The sequence below is a fragment of the Tripterygium wilfordii genome, chromosome 16 (assembly GCF_013401445.1).
Source record: "Tripterygium wilfordii isolate XIE 37 chromosome 16, ASM1340144v1, whole genome shotgun sequence".
Taxonomy (NCBI): Eukaryota; Viridiplantae; Streptophyta; class Magnoliopsida; order Celastrales; family Celastraceae; genus Tripterygium; species Tripterygium wilfordii.
Window position 1 is genome coordinate 3,779,927 of NC_052247.1, and position 24,927 is coordinate 3,804,853.

Genomic DNA, 24,927 nt, shown 5'->3' on the forward strand with positions numbered 1-24,927 from the left:
CTGGCCCAGTTATGGTGTTTGGGCTTAATTGATGGATTCATTATGGGCCTGTTTCAGTGGGCCCAAATTTTGTAAGCAAAATCAAGCCTGAAGTAGCAAAAGAAAAAGGGAAATGTAATGGATATATGTTGTTGCTTTATGGAATATAAAAAGCCATGCAAGGTAATGTCTCCATCTAGTCCCAATAATCTATATGTGATGTGAAAGCTCATGTAGAGAGAGAGAAGAGAGAGAGGGGATTGGGTGGGTGGGTTTTAAGTTCGAAAATGTTTACTATCCAAGTATTTTTTGTCTTTATTATCTCAAATATTTAGATGGACATATGATTTATGTGAAATCGTTGGTTTCATATGTCTCACATAATTCGTGTTAAATCGTGTGTTTTTTTAGATAACTAGGCTTCATAAGACATATGTTTTACGTCTCATCCTCTTCTCCTGACCTACCTATGGGAGGCTGCTCTTTTTTTTTTTTTTTTTTTTTTTTTTGAGAATTTTGGCTCTTGGAGGTGGAAAATGATAGAAAAGGATGGACTGAAAAGTCAAAAAAAAAAACTCAAAAAATCCTAAATAAAGGCAAAGCAAAACCAGCATTTCACTCTAAAGCAACAAAACACACAAGCCTACATATACACACACGTATATATACATATATATAGGGGGAGGGTACCCCCACTAATAATACTAGCTACAGTTCTTTTTTTTCTGTGTCAGAAAAGTATTGGAATTGTTGATGTAATTAAAGTCTCACAGACACAAATTCTCTCTCCTCTTCAATCATAAAACACTCGATTGCAAAATCATTTCTAACTTTTGTTCACACTACTGTTGCTTACTGTACCTCCTCTCTCTCTGCCCGTACTGCCCCATCCCCCTCTCTCTCTACCTCTTAATTGTCTGCTTTTCAACCGCGGGGTAGGATATATATATATATATATATATATATATATATATATATGTTCCAATAGTCAAACCATGTAAATTTATTTTTTAACCGAAAATTACATCACATTAATTTATCATTTAAATATTTAATATGAGTTTAAATTCGGAGCGCCAAACACACACGAACATAAATTTCTCACTGGACGACAATACGTTGCAACTAAAATCTTTTATGGGTTGCTCATATCATATACATAATTCCATGAAACAAACCCTTGCTAATGACAGGTTACAATGTGCCTAGTTTAGTGCCAAGAGGAATCATATTTACACCACTTTCCGCATTCAACTTGCGCCACTTGTTTTATGATTGCCAACCAAATGTATGTTCGGTCATATTCATGGCAGGATTTGTTGAATAGAGAGAGAGAGAGAGAGAGAGAGAGAGAGAGAGAGAGAGAGAGAGAGAGAGAGAGAGAGAGACCATTGTACCTTAATTAGAAAGCTTGCAGCAAGTTGTGGCTTGACTTGGACTAAACCTTTTAAAAGTCCAATCCCATTCTAAGCTTTATTATACAAAAAAAAAAAGAGAGATAATAAATCTCTATAGTTGATTAATTTATTGTACAAAATATATATGAAAGGATTTGCTAATTAAACCCTCATTGGTATAACCTCAAACAATTAAGTGTACACACATAGCATAGGACCTTGCAACTAGGAGAAGGTCTTCAACATCATCAAGAAATCATCTTTATTGTCTTAAGTCAAATGGGTTGAATTCGAGGTGATGCTATTATAAGAGCACTTACAATGGTGTTATTTTGTCCGGGCCAACAAATATGTATGGGGTTTTGTGTTTTGTTGATGTGGTTGTATTGAGTTTTGTGTTTTGCTGACGTGGCTATATTGGGAGATGTGTTTTATATTGAAAGATTGTGTTTTGGTGTAGTTTTATTGGGGAGAACATGGAGGGTATGGGAATTTGTTGGCCACCATGTTGGGTGAGAAGGAAAATGTATAGAAATTTGTATTTTGTTGATGTGGTTATATTGGGAGATGTGTTTTGTTGATGTGGTTGTATTGAGAGACGTGTTTGACTTGACTTTTTATGTAATAGAAGTGGGACCCAATATAAAATTTTGTTGGCCCAGCAAATTATCACTACTGCAATTGCTCTAATCATCCTTCCTAGCATGTATGAGAGAGTGTTAAAAGAATCAGGTCCGGCACGAGCCCGCACTCAGCAGGCGCATATCTTCCTCAACCAATCACACAAACCCAATATGCTCTACTCACACATGGGTTGGTTGTAACCAACAAACACAATAGGCCACTACCAAGAAAATTTGTTTGCCTATCAACGAAGTCATTTGCCCTTCTTATCAATAGATCACAACTCTCATATCTAAGTGATGTGGGATATTCGTATCATAGAGGATGTATTGACTATTGATTTTTGTAATTAAACATAGATTCTGTATCTAGGGTTTCTGTGTATATATGTGTGTGTGTGTATATATATATATATATATATATATTGATTAATACTAGTCAATGAGTAAGCTAGCGTAGGGTTGGGTGGATGTGTGACATGTGGGTTGTGACAGATATATATATAGAATGCAAGCTATACAAAGTGGTTGGAGGATTAGAAGGGAATATCTTGGGAGAACGTACGAAAGAGAATAAGAAACTTGCATGACAAAGGTATGTGGAAATTAGGGTTTTGAGTTTTCATTATGACAATCAACATATGAAAGCAAACAAACAAGCCTTTAGGAACATTGTGGGTTGTGGGGGTCATCTATTGGGTTGGTTCCAATCTAATTTAATCAATATCCTCTTTACAATCACACCCACCTATTAAATTCATCACCACCATAGATTCCGTTTACTTCTCTTGTGGCAAGTGAAGTTTTTAATGCCATACGTGGCAAAATCAATACCTAATTAATATCCATTTCAGTGCAACCCCCTTTTTTAATTTGAATTTTGAATTTCTTTAAGGAAAATGAAAATGAGTGTCCCTAAATAAGGATGAAAAATATGTATTGAAATATGAAAAAAATATGTATTTTAAATTTAAAAAAAATTAGGTGAGAGAGTGTTCATCACACATGATATACGTATTGTGATATAACAAGCGCCCTTAGGGCACCCGTTATCAATACCCTTCCTTTAAAATCAATACCTAATTTCATCAAAACACTTACGAGTACGGAAAAGAAGAGAAATGGGATTGGGGTATGATGTTATTGTAAAATAATAGCACCCCTATATTTCCTCATTTTGAACCACTCAGGTTTTTTGAACACTTTTTACTTAATTTAATTTTTTTTTATTCAATAAGAAATACATCATTAGATTCAAAATCATTGATATTTTTAATTTATTATTTTTTGGGAATTTTTAAAAATTATTGATATCAAAAAGTAAAGAAGAGTAAGGGCCTTGCTATTCTACAATACAAAAACCTATCCCAATCCCAATCCCTATAAATATGAATATTAATTTTACTGTGGGGTAATCCCTAAGCATAATTATAGGGGAGTTCAGGATTATTTAACAATGATATTCAAATTTAGTAGTAACCTAATTAATTTGGCTTTGTTCTCCTCATTATATATATATGATCTCCTTCTCTATATATATTGATTGTTATTTTCAGGGAAAATATTATTTTTTTTCCTTCGTGAGAACTTAAGAAACTAAAAATTAGATAGTGATTTTTGTTCAATTTTGTCCCCTTTGAATAATCACCAAAGCAAAACACGTGACTTGTGAACAGAAGAATATATAGCTAGTCATATACATGCATATAAGACTTCTGGGTCATCTGCATTAATGTCTTGATTATGTGAGTTTTCCTTTGAGGGGAGAGTGAGAGATAGAGACATAGGAGAGAAGAGGACGTGGGGGAGAAAGAATTAGTAGAAAAAACACAAAAATATATAGATATGTTTATATACAAGAATTCTCATCTGCGTACTTAAAGTGCGAACATAAAATGTGAACTTATGTTTTCACTATTGATTTAGAATATGTGGGACTCAAAGTAATAGGTCACACTTGACACTTGTCATTTAACTCATTGACATTCTTAAAAAGTGGTTCGCATTTCAGTTCGGAGTTTAAATGCAAATGAGAGAATTCCTCAACTTATATATATGTCTAATCATGTGTTTGTTTATATACATGAATTTTTCTATAAAGATGCCTTCATTTTAGCTAAAATAAGAATGCTTTAAGCGGTTGGATATGAACAAATGATTGAAACTAAAAGCTTAAGTTTAAAGTTTAGTTTTTAGTTTTTAGGGTTTATGATTTAGAGTTTAATAACCACTAATTGTCGATAGCCTAACTAGTCATCTCTCCGAACTTATATAGGGCGTAAAGAATCTTGCCCGAAGTTGAGAGTTCGATTCTAAACTGACACAACTATTTCCAAGTGATTTGTGTTAGGTCTCGGTCCAACTAACCTATTGTGCGGGTTTGTATGTGTCTAACCCGACCCGAGTTTGAACTTAATGGGTTGTCCAAAACGGGCAAGTCTGCTGAGTTGCTCTCAGGTTTGTGAGTACCTAACCCGACCCAATGTCTTTACAAGCATAGCAAGTTTTGCGTGTATAGTATTTGACTATTGAGAAAAGGAGAGAGTGAGAGAGAAAGGCAGAGCTTTTGTTGAAGTGTCCCTTTCTTATATATACTCTCGAGGTATAAGCAGCAACAGCAACAGCCACAGCCACAACTACAAAGAATCAGACACATCTCTCTCTCCACATTTCCAAATCCTCTCTAAATTCTATGTTCTTCTGCAACACCACACATCCCTCTCTCTCTAAGTATGTTTGTTCCTTGAAGAGGAGAAGAAGTAACTCCTTTTCTCCTTTTCATTTTCTCTCTTTTTTAGCTTTAGTAATTACATAGAAAGTCATCAAATTTACCCTTATTTTTCCAAGAAGAAAAATACCCACTTGAAAAGATCCAATCTTTTTTGTGTTCTTGCTTTTGGGTTACTCTTTGTTTGATCTTAAAGAGGCCAAAGTTTGATAATTTTCATCACTAGTTTGTTGCAGAACAAGAGTGATAGCTAGGAAGAACAATCATGTCTTCTTCTTTGAATCCGATTGTTCCAGACCTTTCACTTCACATAAGCCTCCCCAATAGTGCTCCTTCCTCTATTTGCACCACCACAAACGAACCCGATTCATCCCTAGGCCTCAAATCGCTCAGCGAGGGCGCCGCGGCGGCCGCCGACACCGAACTCTGCCTCGCACGCAACAGAAACAGCAGCTCTGCTATGGAAGCAGAGAGTCCCTGGAGAAGAAGCAGAAGAGAGGATCAGAGAAATCATCTTTTTCAGTGTAATCAAGGGATTTCAGTCCTTGACTTATCTGGATTAAGACCCATAAAGGGAATTCCAGTCTACAATAACAACAACCACATAGAGATGGATCCAAGATTTCGATTCTACCAAGCACCATCAGGAGGAGGAGGAAGGTTTAATGGGATAACAATGGAGGCACTGAGACAACAACAGCATCGGTACTACAACAACAATTACCAATATGGGTATAGTGGTACGGATCAATATTCTTCTTCATCATATAATGGACTAATGATGAGATCAAGACTGCTTCTGCCCAATAAATTGCATAACAAGAGGAACACGAGGGCACCAAGAATGCGTTGGACTAGTTCACTTCACTCTCGCTTTGTTCACGCTGTTGAGCTCCTCGGCGGCCATGAAAGTAATCAGTTTCTCTCTTAATCTACTGTTTTCACAATTCATACACACAGTAGTGTTTTTTGTTTAATTGGTATTTGATTTTGGGTTTGGATTTGTAGGGGCAACTCCAAAGTCAGTTCTGGAGCTGATGGATGTCAAAGATCTCACACTTGCTCATGTCAAAAGCCATTTACAGGTACTATTTTGACTTAAAACCTAAATCAACTTTCACTTTCCAACTCGATTACTAAATCTCCGAACGTTCAAACTTTAAAATCCAGAGTTAAATATTGTTCTTATTTGCAAACAATAGCAGATTTCTCACTATTCGAACATATTCTTTATACTGTTTTGTTATGTCACATTAGCCAATTTACTACCTGAACAGTGATTGAAACATTTGAGAATTCGATAACTGAATTAGACCCGAACAACTCTTTCGATAACCAATAGTTACATCACCCCAATATTCAACATCTATGCATCGCTCTCTTTTCTCTTGATGGTGAGTTGTACTGTTTTTGGGGGGTTGAAGAAGAAGACGACGACTTTGTTTGTCTAATCTTCAGGCACTACGAGCCGAAGAGAGTCAGTGCAGTAGTACTGCAGGAGAGTGAATGAATGAATGAAGGAACAGTTATGATTCTGGTCATTGTCTGATATACATACATATTACATACAGGACAAGTTCTGCTTTTTTAAAGTGAGAGAAAGAGAGAGAGAATTAAGATGGATGGCCATCATTTCTCAATAATGCAAAAGCAATTACTGTCCTTTACCAAACAATCAATTAACCTCGTGAATACTACTGAAGAATCTCTCTCTTTTGACTGGGATTTTCTTTTCTTTTCTTTTCTTTTCTTTTTTGAATTAACTTCAATTTCTTTTGTTTTGTCTGTTTTTGCCATTTTCAGATGTATAGAACTGTTAAGAGCACTGACACTCCTGTAGCTTCATCAGGTATTTATATATACACACACACACATGCATGATTCGTATTGTTTAGACCATTCAGCATTTAGAATTAATTAGCCGCCTCTCTATCTCTCTCCCCCCTTGATTACTATGACATTATATAGATTTAATTCCTTGGATTCTGACACTAAAAACAATATAATTCCTTCTTCTTTTTTTTTCCAGATGGATCTGGTGAGGAACATGTCTTGTCTGTATCTTCTTCTACTTCTTCTGTGCATCAAAATACCAATATTTTACTCAACCGGAGAGGAGCATCAATGGAACATGAAAATGGCTATCCTTCAAATAATATTAATCTATGGAGTAACTACTCTAGGTATACACTCTTTCTTCACCATCTCTTATTGCATATATATACTGATGTTGTTTCTATATATATATATATATAGCTTATTTAGGTTTATGGTCTCAAATATGCTTGATTTTTTCTACTATTTTATTTAACATCTATAGCTCCTTCATTTTAAAAATAATATACCCAATAAATTGAAATGAAAAAATGCATAATTTTATGTATCCATTTTGACATAATGCTAATATATGCACTATTATCACACTTTATTTGATTCTAGGGTTTATAAGGAATTAATATTTATAAGATTAAACCTAAATAGGCATCTACCTCTCTATCAAAATGTAGAAATAGTACAATGTATGCACAACAAACGCACACTCACATTCAAACTCTAAGAGACCTAATGTAGAAGGATTTTACTCACTAATTATAGGACAATAACCTCTTCCAAGTAATGTCCTTCCATGTTTAAGGATATACTTTCTACTCATAATTTTCAATTATCGATATTTTCAAAAATAGTTTATTGTTTATATAAGGGATACAAACTAATTAAAACTAATAGGATTCAAAAAATAATTAATAACTAAACTTAATGTATTTTGTTATTTCTATTGGCATCAAAATTATATGTGATTTAGGGCATATCATACCAATAAATAATTTTATAATAAAAATTACGACTTATTACATTTCTTTTTGGATAAGGAAGAGAATATTACTATATATTTTAACGCCTATGATTTTCATAGAAATATCTAATTAAATCCAATCTCCCAAGACGATTTCTCCAATAGTTTCAATTTATATAAGAGAATTGGAATCGCGAGAATATACATGGTAGCTAGCAAATTACACACATATATATAGTACATTTAATATTGTTGGAACTTAATATGAGAGAAATATTTCATTTATTTTACAAATAAATAAATAGTTTAAGCCAAAGGATCACTCTTGGATTGATGAGAAATACATAAATACTGCTATATATACGTACATACACACTAGGGTTTCATGCATTTATTGATTAAATTGTTAGTCAAGGTAAATTTGTCTAGATGGTTCACTTGCACGCACCCATTTCACCTTTGTATATATATACATATACATATACATACATACATACATACATATATGTGGTAATCAAGTGAAACTAATAATCAGCAAGTTTGATGGAATTGAATAATTTGTACAGCTGATGATCAGAGAGGTTGGTCTTGTCCACTTCGGCACCACAAAGTAGGCTTCTATTAGGGCATATGCTTTAACTGGAGAACAGTCTCTGTATTGACTATTGAGCACCTATTAATTTGGCTACCACTCCCAACAATACATATTTATACATGTATAGGCCTTACCTGAACATGTGTCTCTCTCTCTCTCTCTATATATATATATATAGATAGTCTTATTTATAAATTCACAATTTGGCATGGTTAAAGAGATGAAGAACTAGAAACCTGTATCCAACAATGAAACCTCACCTAGATTTCGAAACATTTTAACAAAGAAGTTTAGGTTGGGATGGTGAAATTGATTGTGGTAACTCATTGCAAATGTGAGAGGTCGCAGGTTCAACTCCCACATCTAGCCGAAATCGACCTTATTTCCTTGAAAGGGCCAAAGGCCCATGTGGTCAGGTTCTCTCCGCACGAGCTTTTGCCCAGTCTAAATTGTAGATAGCGTGGAGTGAGTTGGGTTGGTGGTCCAAGTTTAGAGTTGGCTCAACTGCTCGTTGGACATATTGGATTGGAGAATTCTCGGTTAAAAAAAAAGTGCTTTTTCGTGTATGTAATATGTCAAGCATGTGCCAATAGCATCAAAAGAGTAATATATATAGTCGAATTGCTCTAACTTCTAATTTCATGGCTTTAATCAAAGACTTTATAGATGAATATTATAATACGTCAATAATATGGTGTTTGGTGCAGCAGAGGAGCTTGGACGACGCCAACCAATTCTAGGAATCATGATGTCCTTGCACCAGATACCGGCCTTTTCTCTCAACAAACAGTCGGTCATCAATTTGAGGTATGTGTGCAAAGACACAGCTGTTTTATTCTTATGCTTAACTCACGTGTTTTTTGAGCCCAAATACTTTGGAGACGGCAGAATAAATCCGTACGGATATTTGGCCCAGAACGGACAATAATTTCTACTACTGAATGTGCAGGGAAGCAACTTTAGTCGATCGAAAAGCTTTGTGAGATCAAATACACAACTCAATACTAATCCAAGCCTGGAGTTCACGTTAGGGAGACCAGATTGCCACACCAAACAACATTATTGATTCTAAGACACATAGTTATTAGTTAGTATTAATTATCTAATTGTTGCTCTCTCTCTCTCTCTCTCTCTCTCTCTCTCTCTCTCTCTATATATATATATATATATATATATATATATATATATATATTATGGTCCTTAATTAGCCTTTTTTTAATTACGAGTATTTTTTTCTACTTATTTAGAGAATCATAGGTATATTTATAGATAGTCATATATATATATATATATATATATATATATTCTCTCTTTGTGTAGGGTTCATGCATGTCTATTATATTATATTCTTTTTGGTGCTAAAATCAAAGGTGGTTGTCATCAGGTGATGTTAAGTCAATACATGAATGTCATGAAAATATGAAAAGCAAAAAAAAGAAGAAAAAAAAAAGAAAGCAGATCAAGAGAAAAGAAAGGAATTAGTTCATGCATGTTTATTGGTTGCATTATTTGGTTTTTATTCTTCTCGATCTCTTTAATTTTTTCTTTTCAATATATTCTTCTCTCTTTAATTTGTGGGTTCCATTATGAGTGATTAGTGTGTGTGAAAGCTTGACTTTTGAGTTGTCTTTTGTGTGTATTATTAGTTTTAATTTCATGCTTCGATTTGAAGTCTGATGGGCAACCCCAAGAGAAAAAGATATACACACGCATATATATATATATATAAAAAGGAAGACTCAGGTACGCATCATCCAACACCATTCATGCACGGGTCTCATCATGTCCAACACCATTCATGCACGGGTCTCATCATGTGTGGAGATCCCACACCTAAGAATTTTAATATATATATATATATATATATATTATTGACCATAAAGAATCACTTGTGTGATAGTTTAGTGGTAAATCTCTTTGGACCAAAGCGTATAGATTTAGAAGGTTCTAAATTCAATTCTCAATATGAACAATACCCTTTTGACCACACATTACCCAATTTACCATCAAGCATGGGAAACTTCTATGGATGAGTGTCTAACGGCCCGAGTTTGATCCATTATTGAATGTCAAAAGTACAAACTTATATGATATCATTTTTGGTTAAAAAAAGATAGCATTGGCTGTAAATTTAGACATACTATATAGAGAATATGAGATTCACTTTGCCATGCAAATCTTGCATTCATGCATAAAGTTAAATGGGCAGATTCCTCAAATATTTGCTATAATCTTTGTGATTAAAATGGTGTTGGGATTGTGGGTTGCATTATGTCCCACTCATTAATCATTTTTGGACAATTCCAAAAAGGTTCCCCAATTGTTTATTGTCTAATCATAAGATGCGATATAATCACAAGCTTTTAGCACAATGACCCCATTTCTTAAAATGAGTAATAATTAATTAATTATGATTTGTGTCAACTCAGTAATTAAAGCCTAGGTAACCAAAGACAATAAATTGCTTATAAAAAAAATTGAAACATAAATTTTTGAGGGGCCAATTTGTAAACAATCATACTTTAAATTGGACAAAAACTTATATGTTTGAACCCAGATTTTGGACATATAACTTATATTCGAACTTGGTTTAATTTGAGTGGGACAAATTCGATTATCCAGACTGCACAGAGTTTTGCCACCCCGGTGACTAAATGTATAATTTACTTAACAATGAAATTACAGTTTTGTATACTGGGCCTTATTTGTAACTGGCGAGTGGAACGGCTGAGATTGTCAGTCCCTTGGGCCGTAGGGAATGGGCTGTAATTGCTAAACTTAAGAGCCCAAGAGTAGTATGCCACAAATCCCGTTTAAACGGGCCTGTGCTGACTGCTGAATACTTCTTAGTTCTTACCTGACGCGCTTAATGGCGCGACATATAGGGTCCAATCTCGATAAAACCACAAGGCCCAACTCCGGCCCAACTGCCCAATTGTCATTTTACATGTGGACTTCTCATTCAGCTAGACTGCTAGAATATTGGCCAGCCCATTAGTTGAACGATGGACTTTAGTTATCTGTCATTGTTCAAAGCTCTATAAGCCCAGTTTGATACTTTGAGGCCCAATAACATTGGCTTATGCAAAGTTGATCTTTGCTTCGTCTTCTTGTTTGGATGGAGACCCCGTATAACTACCAATCTTGTCATGCCACGCTAAGAGAAATCGGGCTCGGGATACACATCCTCCACGTGTCAACAATCCACGAGTCCACTATACTACATCACATATTTAGAAAAAGAATAATGCTATGCTCGCCCCAAATAAAACTTCCATCTTACCCTATATAAAAATAGGGATTGATTACGAACACGCATGTAAGGTCTACTCTCGATATTAATTGAGAGTCAAATGCATATCTGTATACTGTAGTAGACTACAGAGAGTGGATACTCTCACCGTCCGAACTGTTTTTAAATTTTAAAAAACAGTTTGGATCTTATACTATAAAAGAGATCGGACGACACTGTAGAAAACTACAGAGATTTAGAATTTCCACTAGGGGACCCCGAACTTAGTCAAATCACATTTTAGGTCTTAACCATTATTAGGAAAACGTGCCTCAAACCTCCCATTGTTGGGTGGCAGGGGTCTGCTGTAGTAAAAACTACAGCAGATCCCGCTGTAGGTAATTTGGATCCCAAAATTTTTTTTTTATTTTGAAAAAATTATAAATGTGTAGTTTATGATCTAACGAATCCAACGATATATTTTTTGTTCGAAACAAAAATCAAATTCATTGTGATCCAGACACCGAATGTTTTGAGTTTATATCCGACGGTCTAAAATTGTTAAGCATTTTTCATATAGCATATGATTTTTGTTTTGAACAAAAAATATATCGTTGGATTCATTAGACCATAAACTACACATCTATAATTTTTTCAAAATAAAATAAAAAAATTTTTCGTCTCAAATTGTTATTACAGGGGGGCCTGCTGTAATTTTTTTACAGCAGAGCCCCGGCACCCCCTTGTTGCTTCTAGTCGCCGCATACGTGACAAGTGTACTTAAAATACGGGACACATCATTTTATTGCCACGTGTCTCTTCCGGAAACCTCCATTCAAAGATTAGTACGAGAAAGGAGTTACGTGAGCCCCTACGTTTTATGAATCCAATGTGATTTTCTATAAATCAATAATTTGGCCGAATACAAAACCTTCTTATCTGTAATTGGATTCTGTGTTGTGTCCATTTGTTTGCTTAGCTCTGTTTCGTTCATTGTAGTCTTTATTTTGACAGAGTTTCTCTTCTATATTTAATCGCCAGGATTAGAATCGTCATTTTGTGTTGAGATTATCATTTGTTAGCTTGGTTTTTCTCTGCGTCTTATGAGAGGAATCAAAACGATTTTAATACCAAGAGAGCTTCAAGTTGTGCCAGTTTTAGGACCGAATCGGTCGTTGTCTTGTATATGGGAACGAAAATCGAACTGGGTTTGGATTGGAATTTGATTCTGTGAATTCAAGACAATTTGGCTTGTGAAAAGATCAGAGGCGATGGAGTCTGCATCGAAATCAAGCGGTGCGACGTCGACGTTGATTTGGACATCCGGCGCGAGCGGTCGTGTAAATGCCCTGTTCTCGCTCCGCATGTGGAGGAGCTTGTTGGTGTTGATAAATGCTGTCGTTTTGTTCCTTCTGCTGCCGTTTCGGTGCTGGAAGCGGGCGGTTGTCGTCAACTCTTGTTCCCCGTCTTCTTCCTCCGGGGAGAAAATGAAGGATGAGAGGTCGGAGAGGAAAGGACCGGTGGTGAGGGTCCCGGCAGCTATTGTGTCAAGGAGGAGCAGCAGTTCTGGTGGGATTTCAATGGCAGCGACCGACCAGGCCGTGGCGGCGAGGAGGGCCCTGGCGATTCGGAGGGTAATGCAGGACGATGATTGTAATTCGAGTCGGGATTTTTCGCTTTTTGTCACTGCACGGGGGGACACCATTTTTACACAGTCGTGGACTCCTGTTTCTGTCAAAATAAGGTCGGTCAGTTCTAATCATTCATGCTTAATATTGCTATGGCTTTTATGTTCCTCTGGCTTTGATTCTGGGTTTCATCATTTCATGTTGTGATTGTTGTGTTCCATGCCAATGAATTATGTTCTTGCAAATGATTTCTTGGATTGACTGAGAATTTTAGTGAAAATGGGTTCTCTTTGGGTAGAGTATTTGATTTGATTTCAGCAACTTTTCTGGAGTGTAAACTTCCAAGTGCATATTTTTTGTTTGCTTGCTTGTTTGCATTGTTCCATTAGAACTTCCATGCCACAAATTACTTAAGAATATTACATTGATTCTCCAACATCAGTTGTGTCGATGGGAACTATGCAGAAAGGCATAATTCTGTAACACACTGGGCATATTCTCACACATCCCTATCGTAGTAGCGCGTCGCTTATAAGTTATAAACTGTGCATGTTGTCATTATCTAAAGGGCATAATATGGGCTGCATCATGGCTTCTGTGATGCCATTCTGGCTGGACCGTGCCCCAAGGATTGTAGTACCCCACAGTAAAGTTAGTTGCAACAACTGTTATTGGATTATATCTCTTTCACCTGGTCCCCAAATTTCATTGGCTGGATATTGATGCATCATAAGTTTGAAAAGCCAGTGGGGTCACAAATAACATTTCCCGTATTGTGTATCATACCGCATAATGTTATTTAGTTGCTAGTGTATTATTTTATTTCTGGCACAGTCTCATTCACTTGCTCACAATTTGGTTTAGTCAAGTTGATTAACATATGCTTCGAATTTATGTGAAATGTTAGAGATAGACAGTATGTTGGCCAGGAATCAATTAAGAAGATAGACCGAATTAATTTTACCCTAGGCAAAGGGTGGCTGGTTTAAGTGAATGTTTATAGTGATCCTTTTTAACAGCAGAAACCACTTTCTAATGATGTTATTGGAGTCTATACTCCATTGCTACACATATATCAACAACAACAAGAAGAAGAAGAAAATTCTTAATCCCAAATATTTACTGTTGGCTACTTGAATCTTTCAGTCAAAATTTATGTTATTCAATGAGTAGATTGTTTTCTGCAACTCATCTATGCTCTAGGAATGAAGACTACTTATCTTTTTGCAGGGGACTGGTGGTTCTTTTGCACGGGCTCAATGAACACAGGTTTGTGATCTCTGACTGATGTCAACTTGATGACAATATTTACTTCATTCTTCAGTGTGATGTATTGCTTAAGATGTCCAAAATTTACTTCAGTGGCAGATACAGTGATTTTGCAAAGGAGCTGAATGCCAATGGATTTAAAGTTTATGGGATGGACTGGATTGGTAAGCATGAACCATTTGCTAAAGTTCATGTGTTATGTGCTTGCTTTGAAATGACATTGAACATTAGCAATTGTTTACTTTTCTTTGACTACCTAGCCTGTCTATGTTTGCATGGTTGTTTCTTTTTGTTATTCTTTTATCTGATTCATGGTAGTGGAACTGAGGGCAGAGCCAACCTGCTTTCGTTATTGACAGAGAGTTGTCACTGCTCTCTTTGCTGTTCCCACTTCAAAATTTCCCGGTTGCTGTTGTTGTTTCTTTGTCCTGTGTTTTAAAGGGAGAAGGGGATTGCATTTCGGAAACAGAGAGAGAAGTTATACTTCATCCTAGAGAAGTCATACTTTTCGAATGTGCTGTGTGTTTTTTTACAACCTGGTTTATTGTTGTGCCATTGTTCATGTACTGGTGTTTGAAAGATTAATGTGAAGACTTTAGGATAAAAGATCAAGGCCTGAGTCGTCATTTTGAATTTTTTGAATTTGTTATCATAAACTTTGTAAATGCCCATCTGGGAAACGGTGGCCCATATTATGTGATCCGGTGGTAGAGTTGCCGCGCAGGGGCGGGTGAGGCAACCTAAAAGTCATAAGTTCAATTCATGAAAATAGTCTCTCCACATATTATGTGAGGATAAGTTCTGCGAACATCCTACATGTCTCCGACCCCGCTCACTACGGGAGCCTTGTGTACACGAGAGTTGTTTACCTTTATTGGCGAGCATACAATCCAATGGTAGTCTTGTTGGGGTACAAGTACAACTTAGAGATCACAAGTTCAATTCTCAAAAACAACCTATCCACATGCTATGTAGGGAGGAAGTATGCGTACACGGTACTTCTTGTCTGTCTTCGACCCCCCACTGTGGGAGTCTTGTGTACAAGTCACCAGATTTGTTTACCTTTAGACTTTGTAAATACCAAAGATAGAATACACACACACAATAGTTTCTCAGCAGACTTTTTACTTGCACCATTACATCGGCTAGCATGAAATTTGTTTGTCACATTATACTTGAGGAGTTTCATCAGCTTATCATTTGAATCATTGGATGATTTTCGGAGGCTAGTATTGCAAAACATCATGAAAGAGGTGTATTATGGGGAGATTGAAGTGCATATGAAAACCACCGTTTGGATTTTAAGGGCTTTTTCAAGCTACTTTACTTAGTTTGACCTGAACTAGTTTTAAGCGAGTCCAGTCTGAAATCTTAAAAAATAAATTACCATTTGCACACCCAAAAAAAGAGACGTATACGTGACAATTTATGTTCTTTTTTTCCCTTCTGGTTTCAGAAACATAAAAAGCAATCATCTTCTTTTACGTTTTTACTGTTCATAGTCTAGAGATATCACTAGTCTTCAACATTGCATGAATATTTGGATGTTGCAGGAATAGAGTGGGATGCCCATTGGTGGAAATAAGTAACATGTGAAGCTCCTCGTAATAAGTAAGCTTGTTTGTCTAAACTTGTACATCTAGAATTGGTATCAGGAGCCCACATGCTTGAAATTTATGCCATAGCCTAAGGAAATGCTGTGCAATTTTTTTTAAACGACTCGACTCTATACCAAATTTTGAACCTGTTGTAATTTTAACTGGTAATTAGGTGTATCCCGGCAGTGCGCCGTTTTAAGTATATTTTTCTGTGGCCTTTTTCTGTTCTGAAGTTACACTAGTCAAGTGTATTTGGCTGTGAACTTTTTCTGTTCTGCATAATATGGTTTGAAATCATATGTCTCTACGGCTAAGCTTGCAGTTTGTATGTGAAATGGAAATCCTTTATCATTTCCCTTTGGTGTTTTAACTTTTTCTATTTCAGAGGGTATTTTCGTAACTTTCATTCATTTTGTTTAGGTGAAACTTAGTGGTTATTTATATTCAGGGGGTTGAATTTAGGGCGTACGGTGCCCAAAATTGAGAGTTGAGCCTACCAGTTAGTATATTTCCTTGTAAAATGCTGGCTGGTTTCATGAGTTTGTCCCACTTTTGGTCACTACCACATGAGTATTCAACTGTCCGAAAGGCATGTTGGGTGGTTCCTCACTTAAAAAAAAAATAGCATTGGCATTACTTGAAGTGCAGAGTGCTTAATCTTTCGAATTTTAGTATTTCCAGTGTCATATGATGCGTAGGTAACTTATTTTCCCAAGTTCGTTTGTTCTTTTGTCTCCTGGTAGGACATGGTGGATCGGATGGGCTGCATTCTTATGTTCATTCTCTTGACTATGCTGTATCAGACATGGTGAGCTGTGACTTTCATCAGACAAAAAGTAATATCTAAGGTAGATGTTGGGTATAGGTATCTAAATTCACCCTTCTGTGTTGAACTTGGTACAGAAATCATTTCTTGAAAAGGTTGTAGCTGATAATCCAGGACTTCCATGTTTTTGTTTCGGACATTCAACTGGCGGAGCTATAATCCTGAAGGTAAGAGTTGGAATTTCCTGCAGTTGTTTCAGTCACCCGTATGTATGCGTCTCTCGAACTCATATCAGGAAGTTTATTATGGTTTTCTTCCTGATCTTTCTAAAGATTATTTACTTAACTTTCTCTTTGTTGTATGAAAAATCAGGCAGTATTAGATCCAAAGGTTGAAGCTCGCGTCGCAAGTGTGGTTCTAACTTCACCTGCAGTTGGAGTCCAGCCATCCCACCCAATTTTTACTGTAAGAGATTTATGTTTTTCTTCTATACATACTTTTCAAGCGCTCTTATCATCTTCCGAATTAAAAAAAAAAAAAATCGATCTTTTTTAAGTCGAGAAGGCGAACTTAAAGGTTATAAGTTTAATTCTTGGAAAACCTCGCCCATTGCGAGAACATTTTGTGCAGTTGTTTACCTTTTGTCTTATGACAGGTGCTAGCACCAATTTTCTCATTTTTGTTGCCGAGATACCAGATCGGGGCTGCAAATAAGAAAGGAATGCCAGTTTCTCGGGACCCTGAGGCTCTAGTGGCCAAGTATTCAGATCCACTAGTATACACTGGCTCCATCAGAGTTAGGACCGGCTATGAAATTCTCCGCATCTCATCCTTCCTGCAGCAGAATCTGCAGAGAATGCGGGTTCCTTTTCTAGTCCTCCATGGCACTGCTGACACTGTGACTGACCCAGAAGCTTCTCAAAAACTGTATGAAGAAGCCTCCTCAACTGACAAAACAATCAAGTTACTTGACGGGTTTTTACATGATATCCTCTTTGAACCAGAGCGAGAAGAGATCATGCGAGACATAATTGAATGGTTTAGGTGTAGACTATAGTGCTAGGTAGCTATGGGGAGATACTGCAACTTCTCTAGATATATTAGAAGTTCTAATGTTCTATACTCAGGAAATGGGAAAAAAAATTGAGAAGGAACAGGGGGGTTCAAATTGGATCAGCATTTCTAATGAAATGCTTAAAAAGGTCTCCATTGAAGTAGATAATCTAATCCTGTATTAATAAATTTCCGATATTTATGATGACTGAACTTGGGGATGTTGATTCTTCATTGACTAAAACTTATATGGTGTTCTAAGCATATATTTCTTCTGCGCAAGCCTTCAATTTCTCTGGAAATACGAGGTTTGCTTACTGATGTGTGTAGCATTTGCTATCATTGTCGTCGGCAGAGTGAAAGTTCCTGATGTTATGTATACTGTTCTATTACATTTTTCCTTCCATGGCTCCATGAACAAATAGACAGTAAGGTTGCAGGCAAGTTACATAACAGTCCTTACCTTTTGAGCCAGATATCATATTTTTGGGGGAAAAATCTGGTATAATGCAGAAGCAGCAGAAGTAGTTTCAACATAAAATAAGTGAAAACCAACAAGCCGAGGTATGGCATTTACAAGTGAACATAGGATCATTACCTCAAATTTCTAGAGAACGAGCGCAGTGCATAGCATCTCTGGGCACCGTAAAGAGTAGAGACATAGCAATGCTACTCATGACTTATTGTGCAAGGGATTTATCTGGTTCTGAAGTTCTCATTGTGATGACACCATGATGCTAGCAAAAACTGTAAACATGTTTAGGTGATGTAGCAGATGCACATTCACGTCCAAGGTTGTCGAACAGATGATCGACGTATCCTCCATGAACGTTTTACATTTATGTGCCTACTTGTCGATCTTTCTGAGCGTGTTCACATAAGTGTAACTGGAAAGCGATATAAAAAGCTTGCGGAACCTGTAGAAATGAACTAACATCATTAAACCAAAAAATATGGCTAACTAAATGGGTAGTTCATTTTTACATATGCTGCTCATGACTCGTGGGACAAGCCAAGAGTGTTCTGCCCAAATGAGTCTGATCAAGAAATTAGACTCACTAATAATTGCATTGAAGAGGACCTCAGGATATTCGTTTGCTGTTCTTTTTTGGACAGTAAGGGAAATCATTCATACTTACCAAACCCATTGGCTCGAGTGTTGTGCCATTGCATGGAAGCTCTTCTTTGGATGTTCATTTACGATGCAATGTGTCAACCTTTCTGGGATTCTCTTGGAGTAGAAATTAGACAACCAAATATCAATAGGTCCAATATACTTGCGGAATAAACTTGTACTGACCTGATAATAATTGTACATAAATTAAAATCAATTAATATGGCAACTCCAGCTTCAAAGGAAAGTTTTCTGAGCTCAATCAAGTACAAATAAGACCCGGAACTATTTCCACCACATAATTAAAACTATATTGTGATATGACAATAATGGTGCAAACGAAAAGTAAATCCTGTTCGATGTTCAGGAGAGCAGTCTTGGTTTCTCAAAGAGTATATTATGAAGAGTGGGCTTCGGCTTGCTGTGTTATTTCACCATATATAAATTAGTATGAAAAAACTGAATAAGCAGTATGCATGGTCGTCAAATTTGCCTTTATAATGAAAAGAAAGATATTTAACTTAAGCTAGAAAGTTTAAATCAAAAGAAACGTACTAGTTCCCAGGCTTCAATATCTCTTCGTGAAGTATCATGAAAGTACTTGCTGCTTATAAAATGAAGAAAAAATATAAGTAAATGAATAAAGGACTACATAAATTTCAGATGCACAAGTAAGACAGAATAAGAATATATTTGAATGGAGACCAAAATACAATAATTTGCTTACCATACCCCATAATGCACATCCCGGTGGTTACAATGACCCGAAACACCATATTGATCAAAAGTGATAATCTAAAAAATTCAAGTAACAAGTTGGAAATGTCAAATGAACAATCAATATTGCTGTAAACATAAAAATTTGTAAGCTAACCACACAGCACTAACAAAAAGATGTTAATGGCAGCACGAGGAAAAAGGCAGGAATCTACAAAACCCCTACAAGTTTGTTTACACCTTAGAACACTGGTGAATAAAGAACTTGTGAGGAACAGAATCCAGATCATACCACGTCAATGCCAGCACCAGATATTTCCTCTTCAATGATCTTTGCCACTAAGCTGTGGTTCCAAACTTTGCCAAATCCATCCTATAAATTAATAAATCATAGAAAGGTCAAGAAAAAAAAATCAAATTAAATACACGAGATTCTTACAAAAAATCTTGGACAAAAACCTGCAAGTCTGGATGGTCTAGAGTCCTCACTTTCTCAAGTAGAACCTGAAAAGAAATGCATATATATGAAACATAACTTCCTTTTATCTTTTCAGGCTTTATAACCTCTTTTTATATGATTCTTTGCAAAATTGGTAAATTTGAGCAGTAGGATAACAAAGGAAATTGGGCTACTTAAAGAAGCTTTTCCTGGCTTCCACGTTCAATCATGCAAGTAAATGTAGTGTCTTTTGTACAATATTTCAAATGACCTTAAGGACTGCACAAGCCTGGTAGAGTTCATTTTTTCTAAGGTTTCCCATACCATCTGCATTACCTACAAACAGGACGAAACAATGAGCAAAGAAACCATTAAAGAAGTTAAGCTCAGAGAAAATGGTCTAGCAAGACAATCTTCACCTTAACGATATTAATTTATAAGCTATTTAGATTTAGAAATATGGCAGCTCTTTTAAGTATTTTCTTCAGCCTGTAAGCAATTTGATCTTAGCCTATTGTAATCTATAGGCTTGTAATATGCTAGAAGTACTTGATACTAATCCTACTTCTTTGTATTCTTGAAAATATTTCTCAATCCAAGGAAATATGTATTACCAACTGATAAGCACAGTATATGAAGATTATGCCCTCTCGCTATCAGATAATTTATTGTTGGAGAGAAGAACCTGCAACCATGAATACAAGTTTTAAATACAAAACAAAATCAAATAGTATACAAAACAACATCAGAATACGAAAACTCAACCATCATCGGTGCCCAAAAATTGCATTATAAAATTTCCCAAATAAAAGATAAATCAATTCATTCAGCCCTGATTGTAACTGCTATAATTATAATAGACCATTTTTGCTAAAAATTCATAAATCAATGAAATAAGGGATCAGCTTGACAGTGTGGGAAAAGTTTGAATCACCAATCAAACACCATGACTTCAAAGTTCAAACTGGACATAAAGCCAGAAATCACACACTTATAGCAATTGACAAATATGGCATTTAGCACTTACATAGATTCATCATCTGGGTGAGCAATAACCAGCAAGACATTTTTCTTGATAAAACAATGACCTGGACTCAATTAAGTGAAAGGTGTATTAGAACTCAACTCTATGAGGAAAAAACCGTGAAAGAAACCCATTCAATATTCACATTGGAATACCCACCATTGTCTAGGAAAGAAGCCTTGGAAGGTGCAAACAGAACTTTGCACAGAGAAGCTATCCAGAGCACAGTCAATGATAAAATTATCAAGAGCCAACCCATGTAGCACACACCTAACAAGCAGTGAATAAATAGAGCACATTATGCATCTCAAACAACCTGAACCCAGAAAGAAAAAGATCAAAAGAAGTAAAATTTGAAAGTGTGCAGTCGTGTTGATCTAAAGAGAACGCGAAAAGGAAGGAAGAAAAATAGAGAAATGAGATTACCTTTCCTTTGTTTGATCTCTAAGTCAATACAAAGATTTCAACCGACCCAAAACCAGAGAATATCACACAAGGTTGCTAAACTAACAAAGCCGTCTGCTGGAGGTTGGAGAGAGGCGTCGGTGGGGATAGATAGCTTACAGAGTAGAGTTTATGGTGAGGAGCGGGGCAATCGCCGGCGGAATGGTTTGGCGTTAGAGGGGAATCGGGTAAGAAATCATAATGGGCTGAAGCGGATGAGAATCAACAACAAAAGGCCCATGAGAAACTATCAAGAATGGAAAAATTAAGGCCTTGTATCCTATAACATAAATATTTAAAAATCAGTACCAAGAGGTAGTGGTGGCAAAAAATCGAGTCCGAATCGGATAACAACACGTGTTTACGAAATATTTATATGTCTGAATCCTAACCCTATTGAATTTCGGACGTACTTAATTGACCAAACCTGAACAAGTAAACCGAATAATAATCTCATCATTGTTAGAGTATAAACAAGTAAACTAAACAAGATTTATGTATTTAGACCCGGATTCGGTTTTAAACCAAACAAAAAAATGATGTTTGTACTAGAATTTCGGTTTAATTTGGTTTTGACAAATTTGATCATTTGGACCAGACAACATTTTGCCACCCCTACCAATAAGTATCTACTCTTTTTACTGAAATATGGCCCCAAATATCAAATTAATGCTTAATTAATCATGCAATTACATGTAATTGTTTTTTTTTCCATGGAATTTATTTTATCATGGGGTGTTTTTAACTGATTGTATAAGTTTTGGTCCTTTATCACAAGAACATGCCATTTAACTTTTATGTTAACTAATCTTAGATTTGTCCTTTTCAAGTCAAAACAGAAATGCCACTTGCATTCAATTTTATATGCATAACTTAATAAACAAGCTCCAATTAAATTTCTAATATATAATTGTATTTTTTATATATATAAATCTTTAGTCTTATAGGTCCAAATTTGGTATTAGGCCCAACTCCAGCTTAACAGGCCCATCGCTAAGCATTCATAGGCCCGCGTCCTAAAATATATACGGACAATTGGCAGTAATAGCACTTTAGACAACTTAATTGTAAAAAGGTCATGGACATTTTTAAAATTGTAAAAAAGTGCAATTTAAGGGTAATTTGGTCATCTGACTTAAGATATTTTTTAGTTTATACCTATAATACCCTCCTCTTTCTTCTTCTTCTCCCTCCAACTATCCAACTCTAGTGTGTCATCTCTTTCTCTCATTCTTATCTACTAAAAGTTATCTTCTTCTTTCTCTCATTCTTCTTCTTCTTCTTCTTCTTCTGGTTCTCGATCTGGTTCTTCGTTGTCTTCTTCTCCGTTTTTGGCCGAGTTTCTCCTCTCTTCATCTCCTTCTTCGTCGTTGCTCAATCTGGACTGCGTCGAGTTGCTCTGCTTCGTTTTTGACAGATCTGGACTATGCTTCGTTGTTAAATCTGGGTTGTGCTTTGTTTTTTTGCAGATCTGGACTCTGGTTCGTTTTTTGCAGAGATGTATCGCTATAGTATCACTATAGTATCACCAACACCAAAAAACCACTAAAATGATGAAACTAGTATGCATACTTCATCTTCCTAACTACTTTTCCTTTCTTGATTTTCGTTTCTTGGTTACCTCTCTTGTTCGTTTTGAAAAAACATTTACAAGTGCAGAGATGTATCACTATAGTATCACGAACACAAAAAATTCATTAAAATGATACAATTGAACCAATATGCATACTTGTTCTTCCTAATTACTTTTCCTTTCTTGGTTTTCTTTTTTTGGTTTGTACATCTCTTGCTCGTTTTGGAAAAACATTTACAGCTGCAGAGATGTATCACTATAGTATCACGAACATCAAAAATCCACTAAAATGACATAATTGAACCAGAAAGACATGTAATGCTATCAAATTTACATTCTAACATTTATATCATCATTTTATGAGCCAAAAATATAAATTGAACACTAAATTGGATCTTCTACTTAAAAGTATCACTATTGTATCACAATTCGTGGAGAGAGAAAATCAAAATTGAGGTTATTTTGGTAAAAGATGATCCCCAGTGTACTTTTTTAAAAGGATGTTTTAGTGATTGCACTTTTTTACAATTAAGTATAATCTAGTGTACCGGCCTCCAAAAATCCCAAATATATATAAGCTTAAATAGGCTTATGACCTAAGCTTCAGCTTAATAGGCCCACAGCCTAAGAGAATTGTCAGCCACTCAGCCTAATAGGCCCACAGTCTAGGCAACCGCCAACTCAACAGGCCTTGACATAAGCTTCGGTTTAACAAACCCATGGCGAAAAGCAGCCACCAGATATCGAGGCCCAAGGCCCAAATCAAGCCCAAAAGGCTTTTCTATAACCCAAATACAAACAAGCTCTCAAGCCTTACTTGGTTCTGCAGGCCCAACCATTTAGCCCAACACTAAACACACTCTCTCTCACACTTGAGAAAGATGGCATTCAGAGGGACCTTGAGCCATCCTCAAGCCGCTCACCCATCTTGTCCCTGATATGGGCTTTAAGACCCAGTCTCGAGCTGCAATATTGAATTTTTTTTGACACGACTTATATCACCTTACGGGTCTCTAAAAACACTAATGTAGATTGAGATTGAGATATTTTTTTTAAATATTTTATTTTAGTATTTTAGAAATCAATTATTTCTAAATCAATCAGTATTATTTTTCTAGAGTCTAGTATCTTTTTAGGTATTTGTTTCATGTTAGAAGTGTTTAGAGTTTGACTAGAGTTTTGTTTAATTTACTATTTAAGGTTGTAACCCTCATTAAGCAATTTCAGTTTTGATTTTATAAAATTAAGAGACGGTAGTCTTTTCCTAATTCTTTGGTATTCATTTGAATCAACAAAGTATTGAAACCTTAAACCTAGTATTCGTGTGTCAAATCAACAGATTTAGATAAACTTGTTCCTAGTATTCGTATGTCGAATCAATATGTCAAAGTACGTGTTCTTTTCACCACGCTGCGTTGCATCAATCACCTATGAATAATGCTTGAGACCCCCAAAAAGTTACCCCCAAAAGACTCCCATTTAATGTGGAGTGTTGGATGTGAAGTGGACCCTACATGTGTGTTTTTAATCAATGATTATTTTGATGACACATAGATTTGGGGGATTTTTGGGGCTGATATTTTGGGGGTCTCTAACATTGTCCATTACCTATAATTAGGGAGACTCTCACTTTGAGAGGATTTATTCAGACACTCATTTTAATAAGCACTTACTCCAAGCGCGCACTCCTCAATCCCCACTCTCACACTAATTCTACCACCGGACTATCACCAACCACCACGGAGGAGATCCTCAATGCACTCCTTCAGTTACCGACGTCACAATGAACTATTTTCACCCTATCTCTTTGTCTCCCTACTTCTGTGCCTTATCACTTCAGTCATCACTAACTTGATCATTGGAGGTTCATTGGCCGGCACACACCTCCCCCGGTTTCAAGGACTTTCACGACTATCATCCTCTCTCTAGTAATTGCAAGTTACCGATGGTTCCA

At 36.1% G+C, this 24,927-nt stretch overlaps 3 protein-coding genes across 7 annotated transcripts; 2 read left to right on the forward strand and 1 right to left on the reverse strand.

The window, feature by feature from the left end:
* The first annotated feature begins 4,607 nt into the window (after positions 1-4,607).
* Positions 4,608-9,233, forward strand: LOC119980622 (transcription repressor KAN1-like). 5 transcript variants are annotated; one of them, XM_038823402.1, is made up of 6 exons: positions 4,608-5,638; positions 5,736-5,812; positions 6,531-6,576; positions 6,757-6,765; positions 8,824-8,923; positions 9,066-9,233. In XM_038823402.1, the coding sequence occupies exons 1-6, from the start codon at positions 4,993-4,995 to the stop codon at positions 9,097-9,099; spliced, it is 912 nt and encodes a 303-aa protein (XP_038679330.1). In that variant the 5' UTR covers positions 4,608-4,992; the 3' UTR covers positions 9,100-9,233. The 5 variants fall into 5 exon arrangements, with proteins under 5 accessions (XP_038679330.1, XP_038679325.1, XP_038679326.1 ...); XM_038823397.1 differs by having other exon boundaries at positions 4,609-5,638; positions 6,757-6,910; XM_038823398.1 differs by having other exon boundaries at positions 4,609-5,638; positions 6,757-6,910; positions 8,827-8,923.
* A 3,021-nt stretch (positions 9,234-12,254) lies between these two features.
* On the forward strand, positions 12,255-17,896 carry LOC119981285 (monoacylglycerol lipase). Its single transcript, XM_038824344.1, has 7 exons — positions 12,255-13,092; positions 14,207-14,245; positions 14,339-14,409; positions 16,587-16,651; positions 16,747-16,836; positions 16,982-17,074; positions 17,265-17,896. The coding sequence occupies exons 1-7, from the start codon at positions 12,620-12,622 to the stop codon at positions 17,664-17,666; spliced, it is 1,233 nt and encodes a 410-aa protein (XP_038680272.1). The 5' UTR covers positions 12,255-12,619; the 3' UTR covers positions 17,667-17,896.
* Positions 17,897-18,105: 209 nt separating this feature from the next.
* LOC119981286 (probable N-acetylglucosaminyl-phosphatidylinositol de-N-acetylase) lies at positions 18,106-21,575 on the reverse strand. The gene is made up of 11 exons (XM_038824345.1): positions 21,383-21,575; positions 21,116-21,226; positions 20,960-21,020; positions 20,547-20,617; positions 20,204-20,268; positions 19,953-19,997; positions 19,786-19,866; positions 19,504-19,571; positions 19,332-19,380; positions 18,802-18,962; positions 18,106-18,579 (listed from the first exon to the last, which is right to left on the reverse strand). Exons 2-11 carry the CDS (start codon positions 21,213-21,215, stop codon positions 18,510-18,512), a joined length of 771 nt encoding a protein of 256 aa, XP_038680273.1. The 5' UTR covers positions 21,216-21,226; positions 21,383-21,575; the 3' UTR covers positions 18,106-18,509.
* Positions 21,576-24,927: the final 3,352 nt, after the last annotated feature.

What these genes read in the sequence shown, in the direction of transcription:
- LOC119980622 (XM_038823397.1), top strand. Translation starts at nt 4,993, where the DNA reads ATGTCTTCTTCTTTGAATCCGATTGTTCCAGACCTTTCACTTCACATA. An exon ending in ATGTCAAAAGCCATTTACAG is followed by an intron (nt 5,813 to 6,530) that starts GTACTATTTTGA and finishes TGCCATTTTCAG; the next exon opens with ATGTATAGAACTGTTAAGAG. An exon ending in CTATGGAGTAACTACTCTAG is followed by an intron (nt 6,911 to 8,823) that starts GTATACACTCTT and finishes TGTTTGGTGCAG; the next exon opens with CAGAGGAGCTTGGACGACGC.
- LOC119981285 (XM_038824344.1), top strand. Translation starts at nt 12,620, where the DNA reads ATGGAGTCTGCATCGAAATCAAGCGGTGCGACGTCGACGTTGATTTGG. An exon ending in CACGGGCTCAATGAACACAG is followed by an intron (nt 14,246 to 14,338) that starts GTTTGTGATCTC and finishes AATTTACTTCAG; the next exon opens with TGGCAGATACAGTGATTTTG. An exon ending in TTATGGGATGGACTGGATTG is followed by an intron (nt 14,410 to 16,586) that starts GTAAGCATGAAC and finishes GTCTCCTGGTAG; the next exon opens with GACATGGTGGATCGGATGGG.
- LOC119981286 (XM_038824345.1), bottom strand. Translation starts at nt 21,215, where the DNA reads ATGGGTTGGCTCTTGATAATTTTATCATTGACTGTGCTCTGGATAGCT. An exon ending in TAGACCATCCAGACTTGCAG is followed by an intron (nt 19,867 to 19,952) that starts GTTTTTGTCCAA and finishes ATTAATTTATAG; the next exon opens with GATGGATTTGGCAAAGTTTG. An exon ending in CACTCGAGCCAATGGGTTTG is followed by an intron (nt 18,580 to 18,801) that starts GTAAGTATGAAT and finishes TCATTTCTACAG; the next exon opens with GTTCCGCAAGCTTTTTATAT.